The following is a 24,600-nucleotide window of genomic DNA, read 5'->3' as shown; positions in this document are numbered from 1 at the left end:
TCCTGCATCTCCAAAAGCATTTAGACACAACGAATGCCCAGATCCAGGGGTGCCGGTCAACGGGAAGCGCTTTGGTGAAAGTCTTCAACTGGGCAGCTCCATCTCTTTCCTGTGTGAGGAGGGCTTCGTGAAGACCCACGGATCTCAAACCATCTCCTGCATTCTCAAGGACGGAAACGTCGTGTGGGACAACGCCGTCCCGCGCTGTGAAGGTGGGTTAACGTGACGCCGCGTGTTCTGTGGGGTCGTACGTATCCTGTCATCTGGAGGAATGAACAACCGCAGAACAGTCAGTACATACAGACAGTATTACACAACATTTGAGCTCCTGTTAGTGTACAATGTCGTCTGCTGGTGCATACTGTTTTGGTGAAATGTTGAAATCGGAGTATGTTTGTTCCGTTACAGTTGATTCACACGGCGCAACATGCTAATGAATATCCAGATGCTTTGTTCTCGCCAATTTCTGACGCAGCAGACATACTGTGCTTATTTACAGATTGCTGAACAAACCATTTATAACTCTTTTAATTAGAAACTGATGTACTGTTTCCAACAAACTAGAAAAACAAATGGTCCACCTGGCAAATCTGAGACAAAACAACAAGCTGGTGTTCTATTTTTTTTTTCCCACCCCCACCAGTAATAAAGCGATTAAATTGAAGATATAACTTAAATTCTAAGGGGCCTAAGCATGGCCCGTGATATGGAAAAGAAAGGAAAAATGTATATGTATTACAACCCTCTGGTCCCAGGAGCTTCATATTCCTCTGGGACCATCTATTATGCTTCTACTTTTAAAGCATAATTTGTTTCATAGATGTCCTTCAGTGTGCTGAGTTGGCTGATGAAATCATTCCACTTCAAAGCCAGCAGTGAGCTGTCACAGTAACCAAATCCTCCGCCGTGCCTGTGTGTTCTGGTTAAGGACAGCCAGTTAAAGAGAAGCACTGCAAAGTGAGCCGTTACACAGCTGAAGGTGCAGGAAGAAAGCGCTCAAGGGTCTTTTGTGCAAGCGATCAAAGATATTCTGTTTTCTATGGCTGGTGTAGAGATGACAGCCATACCTTTTTTGTATGAAAGGTTTCTTGCATTTAAAATGACAGCATGGTGGTAGGATAATGTACGAATGCATAGATCGAAAATGCATGCTCTTGACTTGTACACAAAGACACATGCGGAGGGGCTATTGGGTTCTCGGATGAAATGGATAACCGTAAAGTGAGTTGTCACCAATTTACATTAGATGGAGCTTGGCAGTGAAAGGAAAAAGCCCTGGCTGATGCAAGGAATCATCTATAGACAAAGTTAGATGTCACCTGGGACAGACATACATGATTAATTTTCTATCTATCTTTTTTTCCTATTTCTTTTTCCTGGCTGTTAGCCCCATGTGGAGGAGATCTGAAGGCTCCCAGTGGGATCATCCTCTCCCCTGGCTGGCCAGAATTATACAAAGAGGCTCTTAACTGTGAATGGATCATTGAAGCTCCTCCAGGCTACCCCATCAAGATAATCTTTGACAAGTGAGTCACCAGGATAGCAAACTGCCACTGTATCATTTTCTCTCCATATTCTTGGTTTCTTTCTACTTTTGGGCTCGGAAGCCCTCTTACAGCTTCAGAGTTATAACATCTTAATCTCTGTACTTACACTTACTCTTAAGGTCTATTAATACTCCACTTTTGCATATTTGTACATTAGTTCGTTCTAAATGTTGTTTCAGTCACTCTCCTTCGTACGTCATTAGCATTTGTATGGTTGTTTTGCAGCACATCCACCAGGGGGCAGTGATAAGTCAATCACTTATTAACAGCAAGCAATTGCTGTTAATTCAAGCAATACTTTTTTGTATAAACAAATAGTAAATATATATATATATATATATATATATATATATATATATATATATCTATATGTATATGTACATATATATGTGTGTGTGTGTGTTTTATTTGCGCCACGTTGGAGGAAAAGAGAACAGTGACGTGAACGGCGGTGGTGTATGAGACCACTGAACCAAAGTCAGTACATAAATGTCAAATTCGTCATTTAATTTTGCCCAAACTGATGACGAAACCTCTCACTATTTTTGGATGTCCGCCGGAACGACTGTGATTCTGTTTCACTGTGAGCCGCCTCATCAGATGGAGAGGACCGAACAGGACACCTGCGTGTGAGGCTGGGCAGCTTCATTTTCTTCTGTTTCGTTTTCCCACATTTGGTTAACGATTGAGTCACTATGCTCAATACTGCCCCCACTTCCAGTGTTTTGGCTCCGTTTCATCTGTAGTATTAGGCATCGAGGCTCTGTACCAAAAGACGAACAAAATCAACGCTGGATACAGACAGAAAGCTCCATCTGTCTGTATCTGCTTCAAACGGAGAGAATAAATGGACTTTAACTATGTATTTCCTCTGTGGGTGCAATGTAGTTGAACAAACATACACGGCCATGTATCCCAACTTGGGATATTGCTACGTTAAAAACGCGTTGATTACCAGAGCCCCCTGTGCAGGGGGCACGTCATTTGAGGGCAGAAGCCTGAGAACAGGCTGGTATGTAAATGGTTATTAAATTATTTTCTTCAAGAAGTGTTTAATGATTCATTTGATTCCTCATTTCTAATTACTGCCAGTTCAAACATGCATATTCAGAAACTGCTGTTGATTTCATGCAAGAGGACTATAGCGGTGGAAGAAGAGGTAATTTGTCCCATTGTGGAGAGAAGACAGTTGTAGGATCAGACGCTACATTAATGTTTTCAGTAAAACCCATCCATGCAAACCCATCTGATCCCCGTCCCTGCTCTGATAGCACACCATGCAAAATGGATGAAGCGTAAATGTTTGTTGCTCTTTAATTTTTATGTAACATCAATAAAATATCACAAACCATTTCATTTAGATGACATGGTTCTTGAACTAAGCTATTTATTCATGGCTTTGAAGTTGAAGTGGCTCTGGCAACAAAGCCAGAAACACACACACACACACACATGCACGCACACACACACACACATTTTATGCATGTACTGCATACACAAACAAATGTTTGAGCATTTCCCTAAAATCAAGGAATTACAGCTCCAAACCACTGTTAAGGCCCGAAATCTGGGTGTAGTCTTGGACTCGGAGCTGAACCTTTAGAGACGCATTAAAACAATTACAAAGTCGGCCGTCTATCACCTGAAGAACATCTCCAGGATCAAAGGACTAATGTCTCAGTGGAATTGATTACTGCAACCTGTGTCTTCACAGATCCGTTTAAAGAGTCAACAGCTACAGCTGATCCAGAACGCTGCTGCCCGAGTCTTACTAGAACTAATAAATTGGCCGACATCACTCCAGTTCTGATGTCCTTAGACCGGCTCCTTGTACCTCAGAGAACAGACTTTAAAATACTTCTGTTAGTCATAAATCGCTGAATGGTTTAGACTTGTTGCCGCCATATGAACCATCCGGACCTCTCAGGTCTTCTGGTTCACGTCTGCTCTGTGTCCCCAGAATCAGAACCAAACATGGAGAAGCAGCTTTCAGCTTTTATGCTCCACAGATCTGCAACTGCAGGGACGCTGAAACCCTTAGTTCCTTCAGATCAAAGTTAAAAACTCATTTGTTTACAGCTGCCTTTGATGGTTTAAATTTAAATTCAGAAGGGTTTGAATAATTGAATGTTAATTTCAGTAATAAATTGGATCTTTAGCCTAATTCTAACTTTTCTTTATTCTACAACTGCACTGTATTATTTTTTGTTCTCCTCATTTTTTATTATTTTGTAAAGCACCTTGAATTGCCTTGTTGCCTGGTCTGGCCTTGCCTTGATTACTAAAACACAAGAATGTCTCTCCAGTTTGTGTTGACTTCACTTCCCAAATGTAAAAATTATGTTCAAGCTTTTCAAGTCACCACATAGAAGTTTTTCTTCATTTTGTAGTTTCACATGAACATAAATTGTAGACGGTTGACTGCTTTCCACTGATTTGGTGCATGTGACATATTCAGCTCTTTAAATCCAGTAATGATAAAGAACTTTTTGTTAAACCTCATCAATCAACACAGCTCAGAGGATCAGCGGTTGCTCGTTACTCTCCCTGGACTATATTGCTCGCTCGCGAGTCGCTAGCAGGGCGACACACATGACAAAGGCCTCATCCCACCCCCAGGCCGGCGCTACAGGTCCCATAAAGCCAGGACAAACAGGCTCAGAGACAGCTTCTTCCCCAGAGCCATGAGAGCTCTAAATACTCTTCACAATAAAACACACTGACTTTACATCCGCTGAATAAATCTCTGTGCGATCACCCTGCTTATACTATAATTCTAGGGAGATATTTCAATAGTGGATTTATTTATTTGTTGTTCTATCTAATCGAATAATGAGGTTTACTCTTGTTCACTTGGATCTTGGGGAGTAGAGTGACAAATCTGTGTTTCCTGTTTCCAGGTTTCGCACTGAGGTCAACTACGATGTTCTGGAGGTGCGCGATGGGCGATTTCCCTCTTCACCTCTGATCGGGAGTTACCAGGGCACCCAGGTTCCCCAGTTCCTCATCAGCACCTCCAACTTCATCTATCTCCACTTTTCCACCGATAAGAGCCACTCTGACACCGGCTTTCGCATACGTTACGAAAGTAAGGACCACATGCATACCCAAACAAAGAGGATGTCACGCTTTCACCTTTCCTTCGCAGAGCTCGGCTATGAATCCATTCTATAGTCAACCCTGTCTGCCTTTGTGAAAAACTACCCAGCCTTTGGAAGATATATAGTCCACCCCCACCTCTCACTTTCACCTGAAGCTAATCTTGTATGAACACATAATTAGAAAGTAAAAAGCTTGAAATTATTCCATCATAAAACACCAGTTTAACACATACTGCCAAATCAAAATTGTATTTACACTGTCAAATGTTTTCGCATGTTCAGACGCACACACACGCACTTCTCTTTTAAATCAGCCTGCTCTTGCGGTGTAATTTAAAGCTCAAGGCAGTCCCATACTCATTTCTACCTGCGTGGCTCACACCGGTAACCCTTTGCCCCTTCACTGCAGGTAAATCTCCACTAACCTTCAATTATTCACCGTAAGCACAACCGCACCAGAAACCATGCACTGTGGAGAGGAAAAGAGCTCTGAGAGTCCTTGTTGGTTCATTCTGGTTGAAAATGGAAGGGGGACTCTTTGTCAGGATTATTTGATAAAAGCAAGCAGACTTTCAGTATCTCTTGAACTAATGAAAACGGGACGAATTAGAGCGGGTTACGCTGGAAGCGACTGACACGTACTCTGCCCCTGATTGTGTGTTGCTTTATTCCTGCTCTGTCGTCTCCTCCCTCTGCAGCCCTGCAGCTGCAGTCAGATCACTGCGTGGACCCTGGAATACCTGTCAACGGACAAAGACACGGCCACGACTTCTACGTGGGGGCTTTGGTGACATTTAGCTGCGAAGCGGGCTACACACTTAGCGACACAGAGCCTTTAGAGTGTGAACCCAATTTCCAGTGGAGTCGCCCCCTGCCTAGCTGTGATGGTATGTTTCATTTTTGTTGACCCAGAAAGGAAACAGCTCTTTGCTCAAACATGTGACCATAAATGGGACTCGCTCCAAAGCCATTGTTGTGTGTCGTTGCAGATTAAAGTTCTTCTGCATTTTGCTCCACGTTGCATCACATTTAAAGTGCTAAATATTCTCTCGTCGTCACAAAAAAACGTGCAAAACGAGAAGTTCTTCCAGTTACTTTGTTTTGGATTGGACAAAAAGTTTCTTCTTCATTTCATCATAAACGCTTCAAATGGACAGCTCTAATCCTGCCCTTTGATGTTTCCTCGTTCCCTCATTTGTCAGAGCCTTTATATTTGAGGACCGTATTGATTTGTGCCCACCGTGAGCTGATATTCATAATATCGCTCTCTGCTTTTTATCCCGTCTTGAAGGGCACCTCTTGTAAAAGTCACTTTAGCAAATTGTAAATGCAGACGAGCCTGGAAGAAGTCTTTCAGGAAGTGCTATCTTTATACCTCCTTTGAACTTGTTTCTCTCCTCTTCCCTCACGTCTCATCCCCGTCCACTCTCCTCCGTCTCCGCATGGTCCGGTGATGCGATGCCAGCATTGTGCGGAGGTTACATCCAGGGCAACTCTGGAACCATCCTGTCTCCCGGCTTCCCAGACTATTACCCTCATAACCTGAACTGCACGTGGATAATTGAGACCTCCCATGGCAAAGGTGAGCACGGAAACACCGTGTCAACACATGTGGTAGTCAAATTCAATTTCCGGAACAATTTCATTTCCCGTGCTGAGTGGCCTTTTGGATGTAGCCGAACAAGCTGTCTTTGTGAGACGGGAGCGCTGAGAGGCTGGCCCGGGGCTACGGTGCCACGGGGTGACTTATCCACTCATGTCCCATTCGCTGGAGTTCTTACATCAAATCAATACCCCCTCTTGTGTGTGTGTTTGATAAGTAGACGCCATTCAACACACAGAATGGATTTTTGATGCATTATAATACTGAGGATATTGTAATTGGCATGAAAACACAAGATTCAAAATTAAGCCATTGAATGCGTTTGATTTATCTGTTTCCTTTGTATTTGGCTCCATCGATATCTCTGCTTATTGTTTCTTACATTACAGTAAAGGTGACGGAAAGGCATGGTTTTGCTCTCCTTTCCAACTATCCTTCTGCTTCCTGGTTAATTGTGCCACACTCTGAATGTGAAGCCTATTTCCAGCCCTGTAAAAGGAGCTGCCAGTAATTTTGGACTTTGGTCATTACAGAAATGGCTCTCCGTGTTCGGATAGGACTGCAGCACGAGTGGCCTTTTCACAGAAAAGCACAAAAATTGCCAAATGGATGCGAAAAAGCTCTAAAAGCTGTTAAATCTAGTTGGCTATGTGACCCAAATGAGGGCTTCTCCCTGTGCGCAGTTGCGTATCGATCTGTGTCCGTGCATTAAGAGGGAATGGAATTGTTTTAGATATTCACAAAGGTGAAAGGCTTGGGTTTACGTAAGATTCATGCTCATAACTATTTTCTCTTGGAAACGGCTCTTTCTCACCCTGACGTAGGTGTCCAGTTCACCTTCCACACTTTCCACCTTGAGAGCCCTCACGACCATTTGTTGGTGACTGAGAACAGCAGCTTCTCTCAGCCTCTCTGGAGGCTGACAGGCTCAACGCTGCCCCCGCCTCTCAGCGCAGGCCTGTTTGGGAACTACACAGCCCAGATCCGCTTCCTCTCTGACTTTTCCGTCTCGTACGAAGGGTTCAACATCACCTTCTCAGGTGAGAGTGCCAAAACCAAGTTTTTATAATTTTTGTAATACCAGTTAATGCTTCAAAAATGTGTTGGGATACATTTGTGGTCGAGGGGAGGACACCGTGGACCATGCACTGGGGGATAAATCGCAGGATTTTAAAACAAAAAAAACTCAAGGGAATAAGGTTGGGAAGAGCGAAGAAAAGCTCTTTTTTTTATTTATCATATATTTTTTAAATCACCTTTTGGTGGCTTTTACAGGGTTTCCGCGGGGTTTTAAAAAGTATTAAAAAGTGATAAATGAAAATTGCCAAATTTAAGGCCATTAAAAGTGTTAAATTCACTGTCAGAGGTATTATTTTTTTTAAAATTGGTATTATTTTTTACCTTTTACATTTTAAGCAGTCTATTTTATTGTCATTCACAAAGTGAAATAAATGTGAAACATCTGGTCAACATCAATGAGTCTATATATCTGTTCTGTATAGTGTTCTATAGTTCAAAATCTGTATTGTTAAAAGGTCCATGATTAACACTTAATGTTGTGACAGTTTTTAAAAAAAAATCTGAAGGTAGTGAAAAAGGTATTAAATTGGTCTTAAATTTAACATAAGGATTGCTGTATAAACCCTGTTTTATAATATCTCTTGAGATGAGTGAAAGAATACATTTGAGTAAAAAAATAATGACAGGAAGTAGTTGAAAAATAAAAAACACTAATACTAATAATTTTAGTGAATGACTCATTAATTGCATTAAATGGTTTACCCTCCTTTTTAGCACATGAAGCATTTCTGCTGCCATTTAAAAGTCTTAATTGATTCCACTTAATCAGAGCTGTCACGTTTTCTATGTAAATGGCAGCTGAACACAAGTGCGTCTAAATGGAACCGTGTTGATAAAGTGCCAGTACTGTAAATGATCACCTTTAACGTGAATCTGTCCTGTTTTTCAGAGTATGATCTGGAGCCTTGCGAGGATCCTGGCATCCCACCCTACAGTACCCGGAAAGGACTGCAGTACGGAGTCGGCGATGCCCTCATCTTTTCTTGTTTCCCAGGATACCGACTGGAGGGTCCAGCTAGGGTGGTGTGTTTGGGGGGCAGGAGGCGAGTGTGGAGCTCCCCTCTGCCAAGGTGTGTGGGTAGGTGGTCACATGCTTTATTTTTGGCTTATATCACCCACCCATTCCTCCTCTGAAGTCATTCCAGCACCCCAGCCTGTTCACTTACACCCACAAATTAAAAAATGTACAAAGCTATCAATCAGTTTTGAAAATGCAGGATTTCTCTTTTAATTCTCCACACAGACGTCTCTCTACATTGCCATGATTGCTTTTTTTTTTTTTTTTTAATTGGATAGTTTCCCAGATGGCGTGTGTGACTTTGTCCAAATTACATAGGCGAGCAGTTCTAATAATACCATCGAAACAGTGAAATTTGTTAATTATTGATGCTCCTTGTTATTAATACCAGGGGAAATGACGACTCAAGAATGCAGTCGTTTGATTCTATGAAGCCACAAAATGTTACTGCTGGATTTATGCCTTTTTATACGAAAGTGAATTGCATCCGAGTGGCCCTCTCACTGCCTGGATTGCAGAGCAGTCATTGCAATCATCGCTGCCATCATCGGCCTGGATGTGTTTGTCCTTTACCAGACTCTCATCGAAACGTGCCTGCTTGTAGAGTATTACTTAGGCCCTCCAGAAAAACGCGATTACGCGATCGCAGAATTCATTGCATAATCAGCCAAATGGCGCAGATTACGCGGGGATAGATTTATTCCTAAAAGGGCGCATATTTCCCGCGATAATTGCATATGTCCGCGCTAAATATGCGATTATGCGGGGTTTATGCGGGGATTATGCGGGGCTCGCTTGATTTCACAATAGCCGCACATTTTCGCATAAAGTTTGGAAAAGGGTTGTGTGTTGTGAGTGACATCTCGGGACGCCCGGTCGCGACGTGCGGGACCCGCCCGGGGACCTCCGCATCCCTCGCAGAAGCCGCCACCTCCCCAAACAGCAGCTCTCACCCGCGGGGGTGAGAGGAAAAAGAGAGTGCCGTCTCCGCCGAGCCCCCAGCTTGCGCGGTGGGCGCGGCTGCCGGTGGACTCAGGATCCGCGCTGACCGCGTACCACTGCGCACGCTGCGCACGTTCCCATCCACTTGGGGACCTTGGCGGCGGACGCGTGGGGTGACGACGCTCTGGGTCGTCCCCTCACCGCGCCGGTGCGCCCGGCAATCACCCGAGCACCGAGCCGCGGGCTGGAGGGAGAGAGGCGGCCGGCCCCCGCCACCAACCCCCCCCCCCCCCCCCCCCCCCCCCACCTGCGCTCTCCTTTTTTTTTTCGTCTACGACCTCAGATCAGACGAGACAGCCCGCTGAATTAAGCATATTACTAAACGGAGGACAAGAAACTAACAAGGATTCCCTCAGTACAATCAGCATTCTTTTAATCTGTGTTCTTATGAGTGTTGTATTTTTTTATCATGGACCTCGAGTCTGACTAATAGCCTAAACGATGATGATGATGATGGTGAGTAGCGGCGAGCGAAGAGGGAAGAGCTCAGCGCCGAATCCGCAACTTCCTGCATATTTTGCATATTTTGCAACTTCCCGCATATTCCACGACTTCCCGCATATTCCGCAACTTCCAGCATATTCCGCAATTTCACCGCATAAAAGCACATAAAAAACCCGCACATTTAATCGCATAATCAATGCTTTTAGCCCGCATAATCAATGATTTTAGCCCGCAGAATCAAGGATTTTTGCCCGCGTTTTTCTGGAGGGTCTAATTACTCAATGGGAACTTTTAACATTTGAACATTTTTTATTTTTCGCTTTCAGCTGTGAATATCATTTACAAGTTTGCTAGTTTAGATAATGCCGTAGGATGTCTCACCAAAAGTGCGTTTTCGGTGTCAACTGAAATAATCGTAAACTTCACAGGCCAAATATCCTCTTGTGGTCATGTGAATGTATCTGTACTGTAGCTTTGAGCTGCTCGTCTCTAACTTGTTAGTGTTCTTTGCCTCTGAAGTATTTCCAAACTTCAGGTTTGAACCTGTTTTACTAACTTCTCCATCTACCTCTGAAGCAGATAGCATCTTCATGTCTTTGATCATACAGTGGCGTATTCACAGAATTAAGAGGCAGGGAGCATTTATGGTCATTTAAATTCTAGCAGCTATTTTGCTATTGAACATGTCCCTTTTCGACTTTTTCACCCCCCTCCCCCGACGTGATTCACGGAGAGCAATTTTCAGATAGAGCTTAAATTACAGTTAATCATATTCAGATTGCAGTGTGATTATGATGATGTGCCACTCAACATTCAGGTGCAGTCAGTGACCACATCCCTCTCACTATCACCTCTCCCATCTCCCTGTGCATGACAGCATGAATAAACATCCTCTGAGTTTCAAGCATATAGCGATTGACATGTCCTCTGTTCTCTCCAACACCATCACCTCTCTCCCTCTGTCTCTCTCTCCCTCTCTCTCGGCCTGGATCTCTGCTCCCTCTCCTTTTCTCTAGCTGAATGTGGCTCATCCGTGACTGGCATGCAAGGGGTGCTGCTCTCGCCCAACTACCCTGGTTACTATGGCAACAGCCACGAATGCATCTACTCCATCCAGACGCAGCCTGGCAAAGGCATTCAGCTACGAGCGCGGGACTTCAGACTGGAGGAGGATGACGTCCTCAAAGTGAGGGGGTGGTGGGTGGTGGGAGCATCATCCTCCCCACGAGGATTCGCAGCCTTGTTAGCATAACCGTGTATGCACACCTGATGTTTCCTTCCCCAACCTCGTCTCGCTGTTCCCCCCTTCTCCTCCCAGGTCTTTGATGGCAGCAGTAACAAGGCTCGTCAGCTGGGGGTGTTTACAGGCAGCGAGCTGCTCAACACCACCCTGAACTCCACCTCCAGCTCCATGTGGCTGGAGTTCGTCAGCAATGCAGAGAACACCAGCAGAGGCTTTGAAGTGCACTACACCAGTAAGCAACATTCTCCGCTTTGATCATACACATGACTAACCTTTCTGAACATGTAATATTCACATTTTAGTTGACTAAATCCTTCATTCTTTTACCGTCATCGCCTTCTATTCCCTCTTTAAAGGTTTTGAGCTGGTCAAATGTGAGGATCCAGGTGTTTCACAGTTCGGCTACAAGCGTGACGACAAGGGTCACTTTGCAGGGAGCACCGTGGCGTACGGCTGTGATCCGGGCTACACCCTGAAAGGCCCTGAGGTGCTCACCTGTCTCAGGGGGGAAAGGAGAGCATGGGATAGCCCCCTTCCACTTTGTGTTGGTGAGTTACCTGGTCCTTTTGAAAAAGTGCGCCTATAGGTGTTATCGCCAAAGTTCACGGTGTCCATGTGAAGTTCACGTTCAAGTTTATTTATAAAGCACTTTAAAAGCAACAACAGTTGACCACAGTGCTGGACAAGCGAAAGGAAAACAAAACAGGACAACAGAAATCATAAAACGCATAAATAAAATAAAACAATCATGGTAAGTTAAAAGCTAGTGAGTAAAAATGAGTTTTAAGATGAGATTTAAAGGGGACCTATTATAAAAAACATGTTTTTTCTTGCTTTAACATATATAAAGTGGTCTCCCCTCAGCCTGCCAACTCAGAGAAGGAGGAAAGAAACCAAATTCTGCAGTGTCTGTACAGCCGCCCGGATGAGCCATCCAGTGTGATGTGGCTTCTACGAGCCGTTCAGATTCTGCTCCCTTTCGTTACGTAACGACCGGCGCGATTTACATAAGTTGGCCTCGGATGCGTGAAACCACGCCCACAACTAACTCCGCCGGCCGGAGCTTCTGCCATTTTTTCATAGCGGTGTATCGCGTCATTCAGGCAGCCAATCAGCACATGCCTCATTATCATAGCCCCGCCCACTCAGAATCCTGCATAGATAATGAGGTTAGAGAATGGGGAGATAAAGACATGGCTTAGAGGCTGAATTTCTAATTTATTTAGCAAAAGCTTGTTTTTAAGACATTCAAGGCCTGTTTAAAATAGGTATTAGATGCCATAATAGGTCCCCTTTAAAAACAGCCATAGAATGAGCATGTGCAGCGGCAGCTTGTTCCAGAGTTTGGAGTTTGGAGAGGTTACTGCAGAGGCCCGGTCACCCCTGCTCTTTAGCCTGGAGCGGGGGTAACTGTTCAGCTGACCTAAGAGCCCTAGAAGGTCTATGGAAATTTAAAAGACCTGAGATATAAGAAGGTGCAAGACGATGCAAAGGTTTAATAACAAATAAAAAAAATTTAAAATTGATCCTATAACGGACGGGGAGCCAATGAAGAGCTGCGAGCACAGGTGTAATATGGTCCTGCCTTCACGTTCTGATGAGGAGGCGAGCTGCAGAATATACCCTGGTCCAGGTGGAAGTACATTTGTGTGGCAGGAAAAGTATTAGTAGTGTATCCTCACTCCAACATGCCTGGTACAAAAGGAAGGATTATTCACAGACTCCTGCAGACCTTGATAGCGACACATTCATTTAAATCAGGTGCATTAAATCAGAGGAACCTCTAAAACATGCGGGACAGTGTCTCTCAAGGAGGTGGACGGGGGATCTCCGATTTACATTATTGGATGATTATTACTGCATAGGAGCTCTCTGGATTATTATAATGCATTAACATGTAGGCAGCCACAACAAGGGCAGGTTTGAGATCTGCCGTGACCCTGAGCAGGATGATTGCAGGCATAGGGGATGAATGGATGGATATTATCAGCACTTGAATCACGTAGCGGACCGTAAAGCTTATAGATGGATTACAAATGTGCCGTGTATTGTTCAGTGTATTGTATGAAGTAATATTCCTTGCACAGTGCTGTAAGGAAATAGTCCTGTAAAGCAGCATGACATCGAAATGCTCTTAATATTCTGTTTTATGTCTTTGACTTATTACCTTTCTTTTTATCGCAGCTTTTGACAACTTAGTATTTAAGAGTGTTTTTCTTACTTTTCAGTTGCTGCTAAAACCAGCTTTTCTGGTGTTTCCTTTTAATCTGTTGTCTAAGAATGAAGGGAAAGAAAAAGTCTGGATTGTTTTGCTCCCTTTTTATGTGCGTATGTGTGTGTGTGTGTGTGTGTGTGTGTGTGTGTGGGGAGGGGGGTTAATTTTGTTGCTTTCCCAATAGTTTATGCATTGCTTTATTTGATTGGAAATATCTAATCTATCATCGTTTCATTTTCATAATTCATAATTTTTGCAGACAACATGAACCCATCTTCATAATATTTTTAGTGAAAGAAGAGTTGCTACGTCAACAACATCTCTGGCAGACCTTTGACCCTATCTTGGGAACAAGGGCATAAACAATCCGTTTTAGAATGACCAATTTCTATGAAAGTTAATTATTAATGTTCGTTAATTTTGAAGAGTTAACCTAGTTTTATGATGGAATACGGAGACCTTATTTATGTATATATTTGATCAATCATTTGTCTCCAACCTTGGAGTTCAAATTAAAGTGTGTGTATGTGTGTGTTTGTAAATGAAACAGAAAAAACACACACACACACATTACAGAACACAATACTGCAAACATTAACACAATGCAGAAATGACTGGAAATACTTTAAACTGAAACTGAGTAAGACAACTTAAGTTGGTGTTAGAATGGAGGATTGTAAAGACAACAACTTTGTATATACATCTGGCTCATATACGTTTAAGCAATTCTCTACTTTATTTATTACTAGCTGAACTCTTGTATTCTGTCTCAGCATCTCTGGCATTGATGGATTTTGCAATCATCTTCCTCAATAAGGCTGCAATTTTCCGTCTGTGAAGTCGTTTTTCTCTGGCTGAAAGAAAAGGAGTCAGGAACGCTTTTCCTCCTGTCAGTCACTTTCAAAACTGAACAAAAACACTTGAGATCTGATGTTGTTTCAGAGTCTGGCTTCTACCCCTTTGCACCCCCACCCTACATCAGAGAAGCAGCTGTAATTAAAGAAGTGTTGAAAATAGCTTTCAGTCACATAGCATTTCTGATAGCAGTTCATTGTTGGAAGCTGGACTAATAATAATAATAATAATTTTTTTTCACAGTATTCTAACAAAATTATTCAGACAACGATTTTGTGCTGTGATTCTGCAACTTTTTGAGACCAAGCTTTTCTCAGTTCGAGGTTTCCAGTGTGCCTGTCGAGTGAGGGATCCTATTCAGATGCCCAAGCCGTGTCATTTGGCTCATTTCGTTATGGAGGAGCAGCAGCTTCACTCCAACTTACTACCCCAAATGCCAACCCAATTCTTGCTCTGTTTTTATAGGTAAATTATTGGCCCATAGCAACTGACCCAGTTCCATATACTTCCAGACTGCACTCCCCTTTTCTCAGCATACACAGGGGGACATAGTTGAATGCCTTCTCCACAAAAGTCCACAAAACACATGTGCACTATTTTGGCTCAGGGACCCTATGGAGGGTATGGAGTTGATATAGTGTTCCGGGACACAACCCACATTGTTTTTCAGATTGGATTATCCAGCACCCCTGCATAGTCTTTACCAGGGAGACTGAAGTGTGATTCCCCTGGAACAGGGTCCCTCTTCTTAAAAAAAAAAAAAAAAAGGCACCAGCATCCCAGTCTGCCAATCCAGGGGGACCACCCTCAATGTCTATGCAATGTTGCAGAAGTGTGTCAACTAAGAAAGCCCCACAACATCCAAAGCCTTGTGAAATTCAAGCCCCTCCCTATGTGGAGCTTTTTAACTCACTTGCTGACTTCAGCCCTGGTAATGGGCAGGCCCATCCCAGAGAGTACAGACTCCACTTCCACTGTGGAAGACATGTTTGTGGGACTTAAGTGGGACTTAAGAGATTCTCTTATTCCTTCCACTTCCTAGCTATATCCTAGGGCTGGGCGATATGGACCAAAAGTCATATCTGGATATTTTCTAGCTGAATGGCGATACTCGATATATATCTCGATATTTTTTCTGTGCCATAATTGGGGTTTCCCCCAAAGCATTATAGCATAGCATCTCTGTTAGCTTCATTTTTTTCTCAGGCAAACCCTTAAAAAAACTGTCAGTTTTAATACAAAGCCTCGTGCCAAATGTCACACAGGTGCCTTTGTTAACAGAGGTCTGCACAATATCAAAATGTATAAAACAAATGAAATAATAAACATAATAATAAACTGCCTGCATATATAGAATAAAAATGCTTCTTGAATAAAATAAAACAAATATCCCTTTCCTGCATAACAATTAAATTAAAATACACTGTGCAATTAATACAATGTAGACAGTAACAGGCAGACTTTTCCACTGAGGTTGACAGTTGTGCAAATAACAAAACATTTGTGCAAATCTCAAATAAAACATTCAAGTCAATTTGTCACAAAATAAGCTATATCAAAATCAAAAAAAGAAAAAAAAATTTTTTATTTTTTTTAAATCGATATAAACGATATTGTCTCGTACCATATCGCGTTTGAAAATATATCGATATATATTAAAATCTCGATATATCGCCCAGCCCTACTATATCCCTAGACAAAGTCGACACGTGGCGTCCACCACCAGGTCTTGAGGATTGCGGCAACCTTGCAGCAGCTGATCCAGCCCGCTGGCTCAGTAAAAGAAGCTTGGAGCACGACCTACTGGTTTCCCATAACCCCCCCCCCCCCCGGAGCTGAATCTCTGTCTGAGATTAGAATTAAAGATCTTTCGGACAGACGTTCCCAGCAAACCCGGATCAGTGTGACATATTCCGGTGTCCAGAGTATGATGTCAAGTATGATGTCAGTCACTGAACTCCAGCCTGTATATTTGAACACGGACAAACTGTGACTGGTGCAAAGTTCCAACAATGAACACTGCTCAGATTCAGATCAGAGCCCGTTCCCCAAAGCCAGGGGGCTTTAAGTAAGCACCCTTCAGCTCACAGCCTCTCTCTCTGGACAACTCCAGACTGGAATATGGCTCACCTTTTCTCAATAAGATTTGCTCCTTATTTTCCATAAGAACTGATTGAATCGGGCCGCTGGGTGACACAGAGGTTAAAGCACGCAGCCCGTGTACTGAAGCTACAGTCCTCCTGCAGCTCTCTAAACTTTGAATAAATGCGACTAGAGCCACAAAAATCCTTAAAAAAAAAAACATTAAAAAAACTGATCAAATCGCCAATAGCGTGTTCTGTCCTCCAGAACCAATTTTATCTGCCCCGGGAAACATAAGTCCTGGATCATTTGGGTACGCCCACTCCTCCATCATGGTAGTATACAGGTTATATAGCTTCTGTTGTCTTGCGTCCATTTGTTGTTTATATCTCACTGGTACTTTGGTGGTCATTCTTTTGTTACTCCCCATAAAGAAGTTAAGTTTTGCAACATCAATCAAACTATGCTGTTTCGATGTAAAATTGAGCCTGATCAATGTTGTCCTGATAAATGTTGTCAGAGGGTCAACAGTTCCACGAACATTTAGAGTTAATAAAATCAGATCATGGCTGAGATTTTTAATATTCTTTCCCTCCCTGAGCCAGACATGCGGTATAAATTGATTTGGATATACTGAGTCTACATCCCATCATTCAAAATGGAAACCAGTTGATGGAGCTGGACGTATGGTTAATTGATAGTAATGAGAGCACTCTGCTGAAGTGCTCTTTACGGGAACTCAGAGTTGCATTTTCTGATGCGTTAACTGTGTTTTTGTAACCTCACTGAATTGTTAATTGAATTTGTCTTTTGTTTTTATCTCTGCTCTTCCTTTCATCCCACTTTCCTTCCCTCTTCTAGCGGAGTGTGGGGGAACCATCAAGGAAGAGCCTTCTGGTCGTATCCTGTCTCCAGGCTATCCAGCTCCGTATGAGCACAACATGCACTGCATGTGGACCATTGAAGCCCCTTCAGGAAGCACTATTAGGTCAGAGTAACACCCTTGTTTTTCTTTTTTTGTTGGGTTTCTTGTTTTCTGATTACATCCTTCTTTTACAGACTTTCTTTCAATTTACCACCTTTCAATATACTTTCACTTTACCACCCCATTCCCTTTTGTGGTGGTATTCATCACTCTAGCAGGCTGCTGTGTAATCAATCTCCACTGAGCTGCTGCTGCCCAGAATCTGAGGTACAAGACGAGAGGAAATACCACATTGGAGGTTCCTGCTCTCAGACTTCATCAAAGAAAATCAAGTTTCCTTGATTTTCCTTGATAATAGAGAGAACCAATTGCAATTCCAATTTGTATTGCTTTGGTTTGTTTGAGTCATTAATGAGGTCCCATTATCCAGTTTCAATTCAATTTCAATTATAGTATTTCCTGAAGGGAAGTTATATGGTGCAGTGGTGGTCAGTATTTAAGTTTCCTAAGAGTCATAAACGGTTATCTCTGTAGGCGGGAAGGATCCTGTAGCAGTCTGTGTGGGGCATAAAACAGCTGAGGAAGCCTCTGACTGAAGACTTTCTATTGTTAAAAGTCTTGTGAAAAGGATGCTCGGTGCAGAAACGGCTGTAGGAGCTCCACAGCAGAGACCAGAACACAGCCAGTCTTTTTGCAAGGCTCTAATGGTTAAGCAAGTCCTCTGAGGGAACTGAGGGCCTTCTCTCAGGGTTGGGTCATTTTGACCTGAGCCGTAGCGCCTTGCAAGGGTTAGAGGCACTGGCTCTGATGCTGCATCTCCAACAGATGGCAGCAGATGAGATTGCACTCTCCACAACCTAAGTTTCTTTAAGAGATATAGTTTGCTCTGTCCCTGTTATTCCTTGTCCTACTAAAATACAAAATCATCTTTGTATTGTTCAAGTTCAAAATGAAATGAGTGCTCGCGCACTTTGGCACCATGCAAAGCAGTCCATCAGTTTTCAATACTCGCCTGTCCACTACTGATACATAACACATCTGCAATCATCTTGAGTATTCCTGCAGATGACAAGACTCTCACTAGAAATTGAAGTCTGAGGTACACAGCGTGAAGAGGAATGGGGAGATTACAGTCCCCTATGGTGCTCCTGTTCTGCTGGTCACACGCACAAACGTTCAGATTCACAAATTGCTGTCTGTTTATCAGGTAGTCAGTGATCCAGCTGGTTGTGGAGGCATCCACCTGTGTCTTCTGGAGTGTCTTCTGGAGTGTCTTCCATGGTAAAGTAGGCTGAAAAGTGTTAAATTTACTGAAGAGATCGAATGGCACGACCCTCGCAGTCGATGTCTGCTTTGTACAGATGTCAGTAGGTTTGTTGAAGCAGGTGTATGATAATGTTTTGAACTTTAACCCCACAACGAGAAGCAAAGTGCAGTAGATCCTAGAAGGTCCTTGCTCGTTTACCTGGGTGGGCCAATGAAAGTCTCTCCAGGACTTTCATGATATGTGATGTTAGAGCAACAGGCCTATAGTCTTTTATGGATGACTGGATGAGACTTCTATGGTAATGGAACCCTGTGGCTAATACAGTCTGGGCCCACAGTCTTGTCACAGAATCTCCTGATGGGGTTGGAGACAACATTAGAGCAGAAGCAAGATCCCTGATTGCTATGGAGATGGGTGGAATGGTTGGAGTGTCATAGGGAAGCTGTGGGAGGGAGGTTTGTTTGGCTCGGGGCAGCAGAGGAGGATGCTGAGCCTGTTTCTGAACTGAGGAATGTATTCAGTTAATTGTCTGTAGCCAGACTTAAACTAAACTATACATAATACTAATAAGTTTTATCGCTCTCTTTTTTTGTTAAGGTGCCAAAAATTACAAGCTGTCATGTTACGGCCCAAGATTATTGATGAATGTCAAGAATCTTGGGTCTGTGCCACAAAATGTAAGGCAGGTCTAAAGAGAAAAAGAGGTCCAAACTGGCACTACCAAGGGGTACCTGATGAAGTGGCTGGAGAGTTTGTATACTGTATTCAGTACAAGGAGTAAAAAGAGAAATTATCTACAACACTTCTTATTTTACATCACCTGTTCTCATTCATATTTATCCCCTTAATTAAAACCCGGGCAGCACGGTGGCTTGGTGGTTAGCACTGTTGCCTCACAGCAACAAGGCTCCGGATTCGACTCCCTGGCCCGGTGGGAGTCTTTCTGTGTGGAGTTTGCATGTTCTCCCCGTGCTTTAGTGGGTTTTCTCCGGGTACTTTCCTCCGGCTTCTTCCCACAGTCCAAAAACATACATAGTAGGTTGATCGATGATTCAAAATTTCCTGTAGATGTTTAGTTTAGCATGCACAGTTGTTTGTTGTTGTTGTGGCCCTGCGATAGACTGGCGACCTGTCTAGGGTCTAACCCCTGCCTTTGGCAGTAATGAGCTTGGACAGGCTTCAGTAGACCCCGTGAACTTGTAAAGGATTAGGCGGGTATAGAAAATGGTTGGATAGGAAATTAAAACATCACCCAAAGCCCTCTTTGGTTGTTGCTTTAGTATATAGCCATTAAGCTACTTAAAACTTCCTGTGTGTTGGAACCACTGTCCGGAACGACTGTGCAAGTATACTTATGATAACTTCCACTTTTCTAGCTCCCATTGGGCACAGAAATTGGTGGCCATAAGTGAAGTGGATGTATTCAGAGTATTATCTGTGTTTATTCACCTGCCTGGGGGACTGAATCTACTCATTTGACTGTACTGTACAGGGAGGGTACGTTTTAAATTCAAGAATACATGACAACACAGTAGATGTTTGAAATGGGAGGGCTATAATCTCTTCTCATAAAATTGACTTTTCATGGATGAGCATGTGCTCATCATAAAAGAACCTTGTACGCTCACGACTGATACATTTTTTGCATTTTTTTTTTTTTTTCCTCTGATGTGGGCCCATGTAAACCGACACTTTATCCCTCTCTACTGGAAGATTTACATCCACATCAAATTAATAATTGAGGAATCACACGCTGTCTACAAATATGTGTCCCTGCTGTTAGGTCGATATGTTGAAGTTAGTTAGTTTGGCCTGCTGGACTGTTGTTAGCGAGGATTTCTCCAAAGATACAGACAGAAGGTCATGCAGTGTTTGCAAAGCCCAATTTAGATATGCTTAACCTTCGATGTCAGCACAGGAACTCACGCTGTCAATAACTCTATGACCTGCGGACAGCCGGATATGTTTGGAAACCTAAGTCTTTAATTGCAGCCATCCTCATTTCCTGTTTTTTTTTTCCAGGGTCTTTTTATGCAGTAGTTCAATTTTGGTCGCTCTTTGATTTACATCCCTTTTGCTAGAGCAATGCTAAAACTACTAAAACATTTCCTTATAATTTTAGTCTGTATACGCCATTGCGCACTTTGCCTTTCCGTATTGAGTCATATCACACAGCTCTGTGTTGTGACTGCAGGGTTTTATTTCAACGTTCCTGCTCTTCCTGAGCTTGAAACATCTGAGGTTCCTTATTCCCTCACGATTGGTAGTTTAAGTTCATTAGTGCCTTCGCTAACCCGGTGTCCCTGGCATTCCTCTGCTAGGTATTCTCCATATTCGTTCCTTTGATCCTATGCATGCACTGCATAATTACGGTGAATTTGCAATGCATTAGCTCAGGGATTCCTTCCATATGAACTGCTGCATCTGAAGCTGGCACACGTCACACTGTGTACCGAGTTCATGTGAGAGTTCGGGCTGTGTTACAGCGAGGATCTAGAAAGCCCACGGTTGATCTGTGACGGGTTATTCATAGAGGGGAGAAGATAGGCACGAGGCAGAAAGAGATGATACAAGATCAGCTGAACAGAGAGGATGGGGGAGGCATTGAGACATTTTGCTGCTGTAACTTTTAGTGGTCATTGCCAGACAAGTAAAAAAAAAAAAAAAAGGAGATTGGGACCACATACTGTGGCATACTGAAATATGAAACAATAAGTTGGTATTTAACAACTTAGGTTAAGTCATATGTCACACTATTAGGACATTTTTACTAGGTCTCTTGGTCTCCCATCACTGCTATCAACAAAAACCAGGCAAAGTAAGTCTGGGCTTCCATCCCAGTTGTTTCTTGTGATAACTGGGTAGAAAGTACTGTCACACATACACAACGATGAAACTGGCTCACAGAGCGACAGGACATCATGGCAGAGGCCACTAACGGCGCTTTTCCACTAGTACCTACTCAGCCGGACTCGACTCGCCTCCACTCGGTTTGGTGCAAGCTGTGTCGCACAATCGAATACGTCACAGCAGCTTCGCTCCAACCCAGGCTACTTCTGATCTGGGTATGGAAAAGAAACAAGGGCAAGTTGAGTCGAGACGAGGCAAGGCGTGTCGAGTCGGGCTGACTAGGTACTTGTGGAAAAGCGCCATAAGAGACTCAGGAAAGTCATAATGGAAGCAGAAATCAAGAGTAAATCTTGGACATTATTGTGAAAGTAACCCAACATCCACGCCTCTAGGGGGATCCACCGAGCTATACATTTTAACTCCGGAGTGGAATAGGTCCTATATGCTGCTTTAAATGAAGATGCTTGGATATACAGACTTGTGTGATCATGTAACTTAACCATTTTGTTATCTCACTGACCTTTCATTTTGCAGGTTTTCCCTCTTTCTTGTGCCATTATTGTCTTGTATATTGTATCATTTGCCCTCAGAGTGTATGTGAACATGAACTTGACAAAGATTGTTATGGCCGCAGTTTAGTTCAGGAGTGGAGATAACACAGGTGTATCAGTTGGTGTATTTGAAAGCTCGGTGAATGGATGTTCTGGTAAATGATCCCTCTGGTCCACATCGACTCTTCTGATGAGGCGCGCTCTCAGCGTGACATTTTCACACACGGTCTCAATTAGTTTTAAAACTCAGGCACTTGCGAAACTGTGTTTCGTCTGCATGTCCGTTCCCCCTCATGTCACACACATCTACACATACCACCAAATACTTACTAATTTATTGCGATTGTACCTACAGTGGTTTGTATTCATGCGAGGGAGTCTCAGCGCTCTCAATTTCCTCCTCTATTTATCACATGAATACAAAATAGCTAAAGCGGAATCAAACGAGACCTTGGAAATCTCTTCCATCCTTCTCTTTGCTATCTCATCTTCTCACGGCGTTTCCCCTGACACTTGATTGAGAGATATTTTATCTTGTTAAGAAGGGACCAAGTGTAAAGGAGAGCCCTCAGCCGTATACTTAAAAACATGGTTTCCTGTGATCCCTCAAAACATTAACTGCATGCAGAGACCAACATTTCCTTTTCCTGAGTAGGAAAAAAGAAAAGTAGCAATACTTCCCTCAATCTGTCGTTTTATGAATCTCTCTTGTATACCCAACCCATCCACCTTACGCCTCAATTATTTATGTTAAAGCAGGGGAACCGCACCTTTTTATCACTTTGGGTCCCTCTGTAGTCGGTGGAGATAAAGTTACGTTTCCCAAGCTGTCAAAGATTTACTTTAGTTTGGTCTCTTCTTGAGTCACTCATTTGTTCCCCTGTCATTACTGTCTTGAGCATCTTCCTTGCCACTGCTATGTAGCTATGTTAGCTTATTTTATTGTTCTCAATGTATGTAATAGTATGATAAGCAATTTTAAATAGATCCGAAAGCAACTGTCCAACTGCTCCGGGAGATGGAACTTCTTTTTGTCTGTTTTTTGCTAATGGCGGACAGAAAAATTGCTGTAGCTAGACGACTTCACTTGAACAAGCCCAAACCAGCGGGTGAGATGGCCGGGGCATCTGGTGAGGATACCTCCACTCCATGGGGAGCTGTTTCAGGCGGAGGCCCCGAGGCAGACCCGGGACACGCAGGACAGGTCATGTCTCGAGGCTGACCTGGGAGCGCCTCAGTACTCCCCTGGATGAGCATTTACTGAACGTTTACTACGAAGTGAAAGTCTTGTAAATGTCATGACACATTTGGAAAGCGTGTACTTTTACACGCACATATAAAGCCAGGAAAACAGGAGGAAAGGAGGAAGGACTGATTTATATATTACACAAGAAAGATTAAGACGGGGATGTTTTCTGCATGGCAGCATCACCGCGCTTCCTTTTACCCTCCTGTAGAACTCTCGTCCTTTTATCATCTTTGCCTTTTTGCGCCATCCACCCATTCCAGCCTGCAGCCTTTCTCAAAGTGACAAAGAGAGATGTGCTTTATAGACGCTGTATAAAAGGAACCAATTATCCTAACATACAACCCACATCCATCTATCTACGCGACTGCTCCGCGCAGATCCCTGCTGAGCCTTTTTCTGCTCTCCATCAACCTCTTGTCCTCCTGCCATCATTGTCTTTTTTCAGCAAGCCCTTCACCCTTTCCTATTTTCATCATATCTCTTCCTTTCCACCTACCTTTCTTCCTTCCTTTGAACCCACTAGGTTTCAACCTCCACGATCCCATTCAGTTCCCTGGCAGTTCTGAGGCTCGCGTTGAGAACATGAGACCCATCAGCACACGAGCGTGGACCCGGCACGTGGCTGCTGCTCCAGTCCAGCATTGCTCATGCAAATCCCCCGAACCATCTTCCTGCTCACTCGCAGTACTGTCTTGGGTTGCGCACAAGTACATATACGGGCACAGATTCGTAGTCAAGAAACTGCACACATACACATACAAGTAGCTCTATTTTTGTTTAATTCATGCAAAGTCGGTGAAACATCGCTGTATGTCTTGTCGAAAGTATTGGGAGGTGGAGCATGAAAAGGATCATAATACCGGGGGGTTTCATAACTATATTTGCATAACATCTGACAACCTCAGGCACTTGCATATTGGGAAGGTAGCCCTTCAAATGCGACCTGTGAGAGAATTGTCAGGGTGGTGAGATTAGCAGGTTACCAATGTGACTACTACAGGAATAAGATTACATTTGTCATGTCTCACTATATCATATAGTCAGGTTTTTATGCAGTTTTCAGTTAGCTTGGGATGATACTGAAACCGTTTCTGTTGTTTAGATTTTGATCAGTTACTTTTCGATAGATAAGCAGAAAGTACCTGTCATCAGAGTTAAAGGCTTGGCACGTCAAATGTGATATTTGTACTCTAAAATGCTGGATTTCTCTGTGGTCAGCTGTGTTTCTGAGGTGCTGATCATCAGTAAATGATGAATGGTTTCTTGCCTGCCTGACTGCTAGGTTTTAAACTGCTTTAACAGTTTTCATTGATCAAGATGCTGTCGGTTGAAACTAAAGGAATCTGTCTTCTCTAACTCTTACTAGATTTTAAAGTCGTGGTTGGATAACCCGTGCCACAGAAGAAGACGCAGATGTTGGCTCTCTGATTCAAATTTGACAACAAACATCCTTCTCACGGCCTAGAACAGTCAAAATATAAGAGTAATGTTAAAGCACGTTGTTATTTTTAAAAAGTACATTTTTTATTCACGTTAATACTAGGCTTAAATGTTGACTGCTCTGTGTG

At 43.2% G+C, this 24,600-nt stretch overlaps 1 protein-coding gene across 1 annotated transcript in view; it reads left to right on the top strand.

Moving 5' to 3' along the window:
* csmd2 (CUB and Sushi multiple domains 2) overlaps positions 1 to 24,600 on the top strand; it is a 310,777-nt gene that overhangs the window by 197,431 nt on the left and 88,746 nt on the right. The window contains exons 16-26 of the mRNA XM_061740995.1: positions 18 to 212; positions 1,388 to 1,526; positions 4,448 to 4,635; positions 5,347 to 5,535; positions 6,114 to 6,230; positions 7,076 to 7,291; positions 8,221 to 8,409; positions 10,812 to 10,981; positions 11,114 to 11,270; positions 11,395 to 11,586; positions 17,052 to 17,178. Of these exons, the coding sequence (XP_061596979.1) occupies positions 18 to 212; positions 1,388 to 1,526; positions 4,448 to 4,635; positions 5,347 to 5,535; positions 6,114 to 6,230; positions 7,076 to 7,291; positions 8,221 to 8,409; positions 10,812 to 10,981; positions 11,114 to 11,270; positions 11,395 to 11,586; positions 17,052 to 17,178 (1,879 nt within the window). The remainder of the gene's footprint in view (positions 1 to 17; positions 213 to 1,387; positions 1,527 to 4,447; positions 4,636 to 5,346; positions 5,536 to 6,113; positions 6,231 to 7,075; positions 7,292 to 8,220; positions 8,410 to 10,811; positions 10,982 to 11,113; positions 11,271 to 11,394; positions 11,587 to 17,051; positions 17,179 to 24,600) is intronic.

Source organism: Cololabis saira, chromosome 15, assembly GCF_033807715.1.
Source record: "Cololabis saira isolate AMF1-May2022 chromosome 15, fColSai1.1, whole genome shotgun sequence".
Classification (NCBI taxonomy): domain Eukaryota; kingdom Metazoa; phylum Chordata; class Actinopteri; order Beloniformes; family Belonidae; genus Cololabis; species Cololabis saira.
This window is presented reverse-complemented; position numbering and strand designations above follow the sequence as displayed.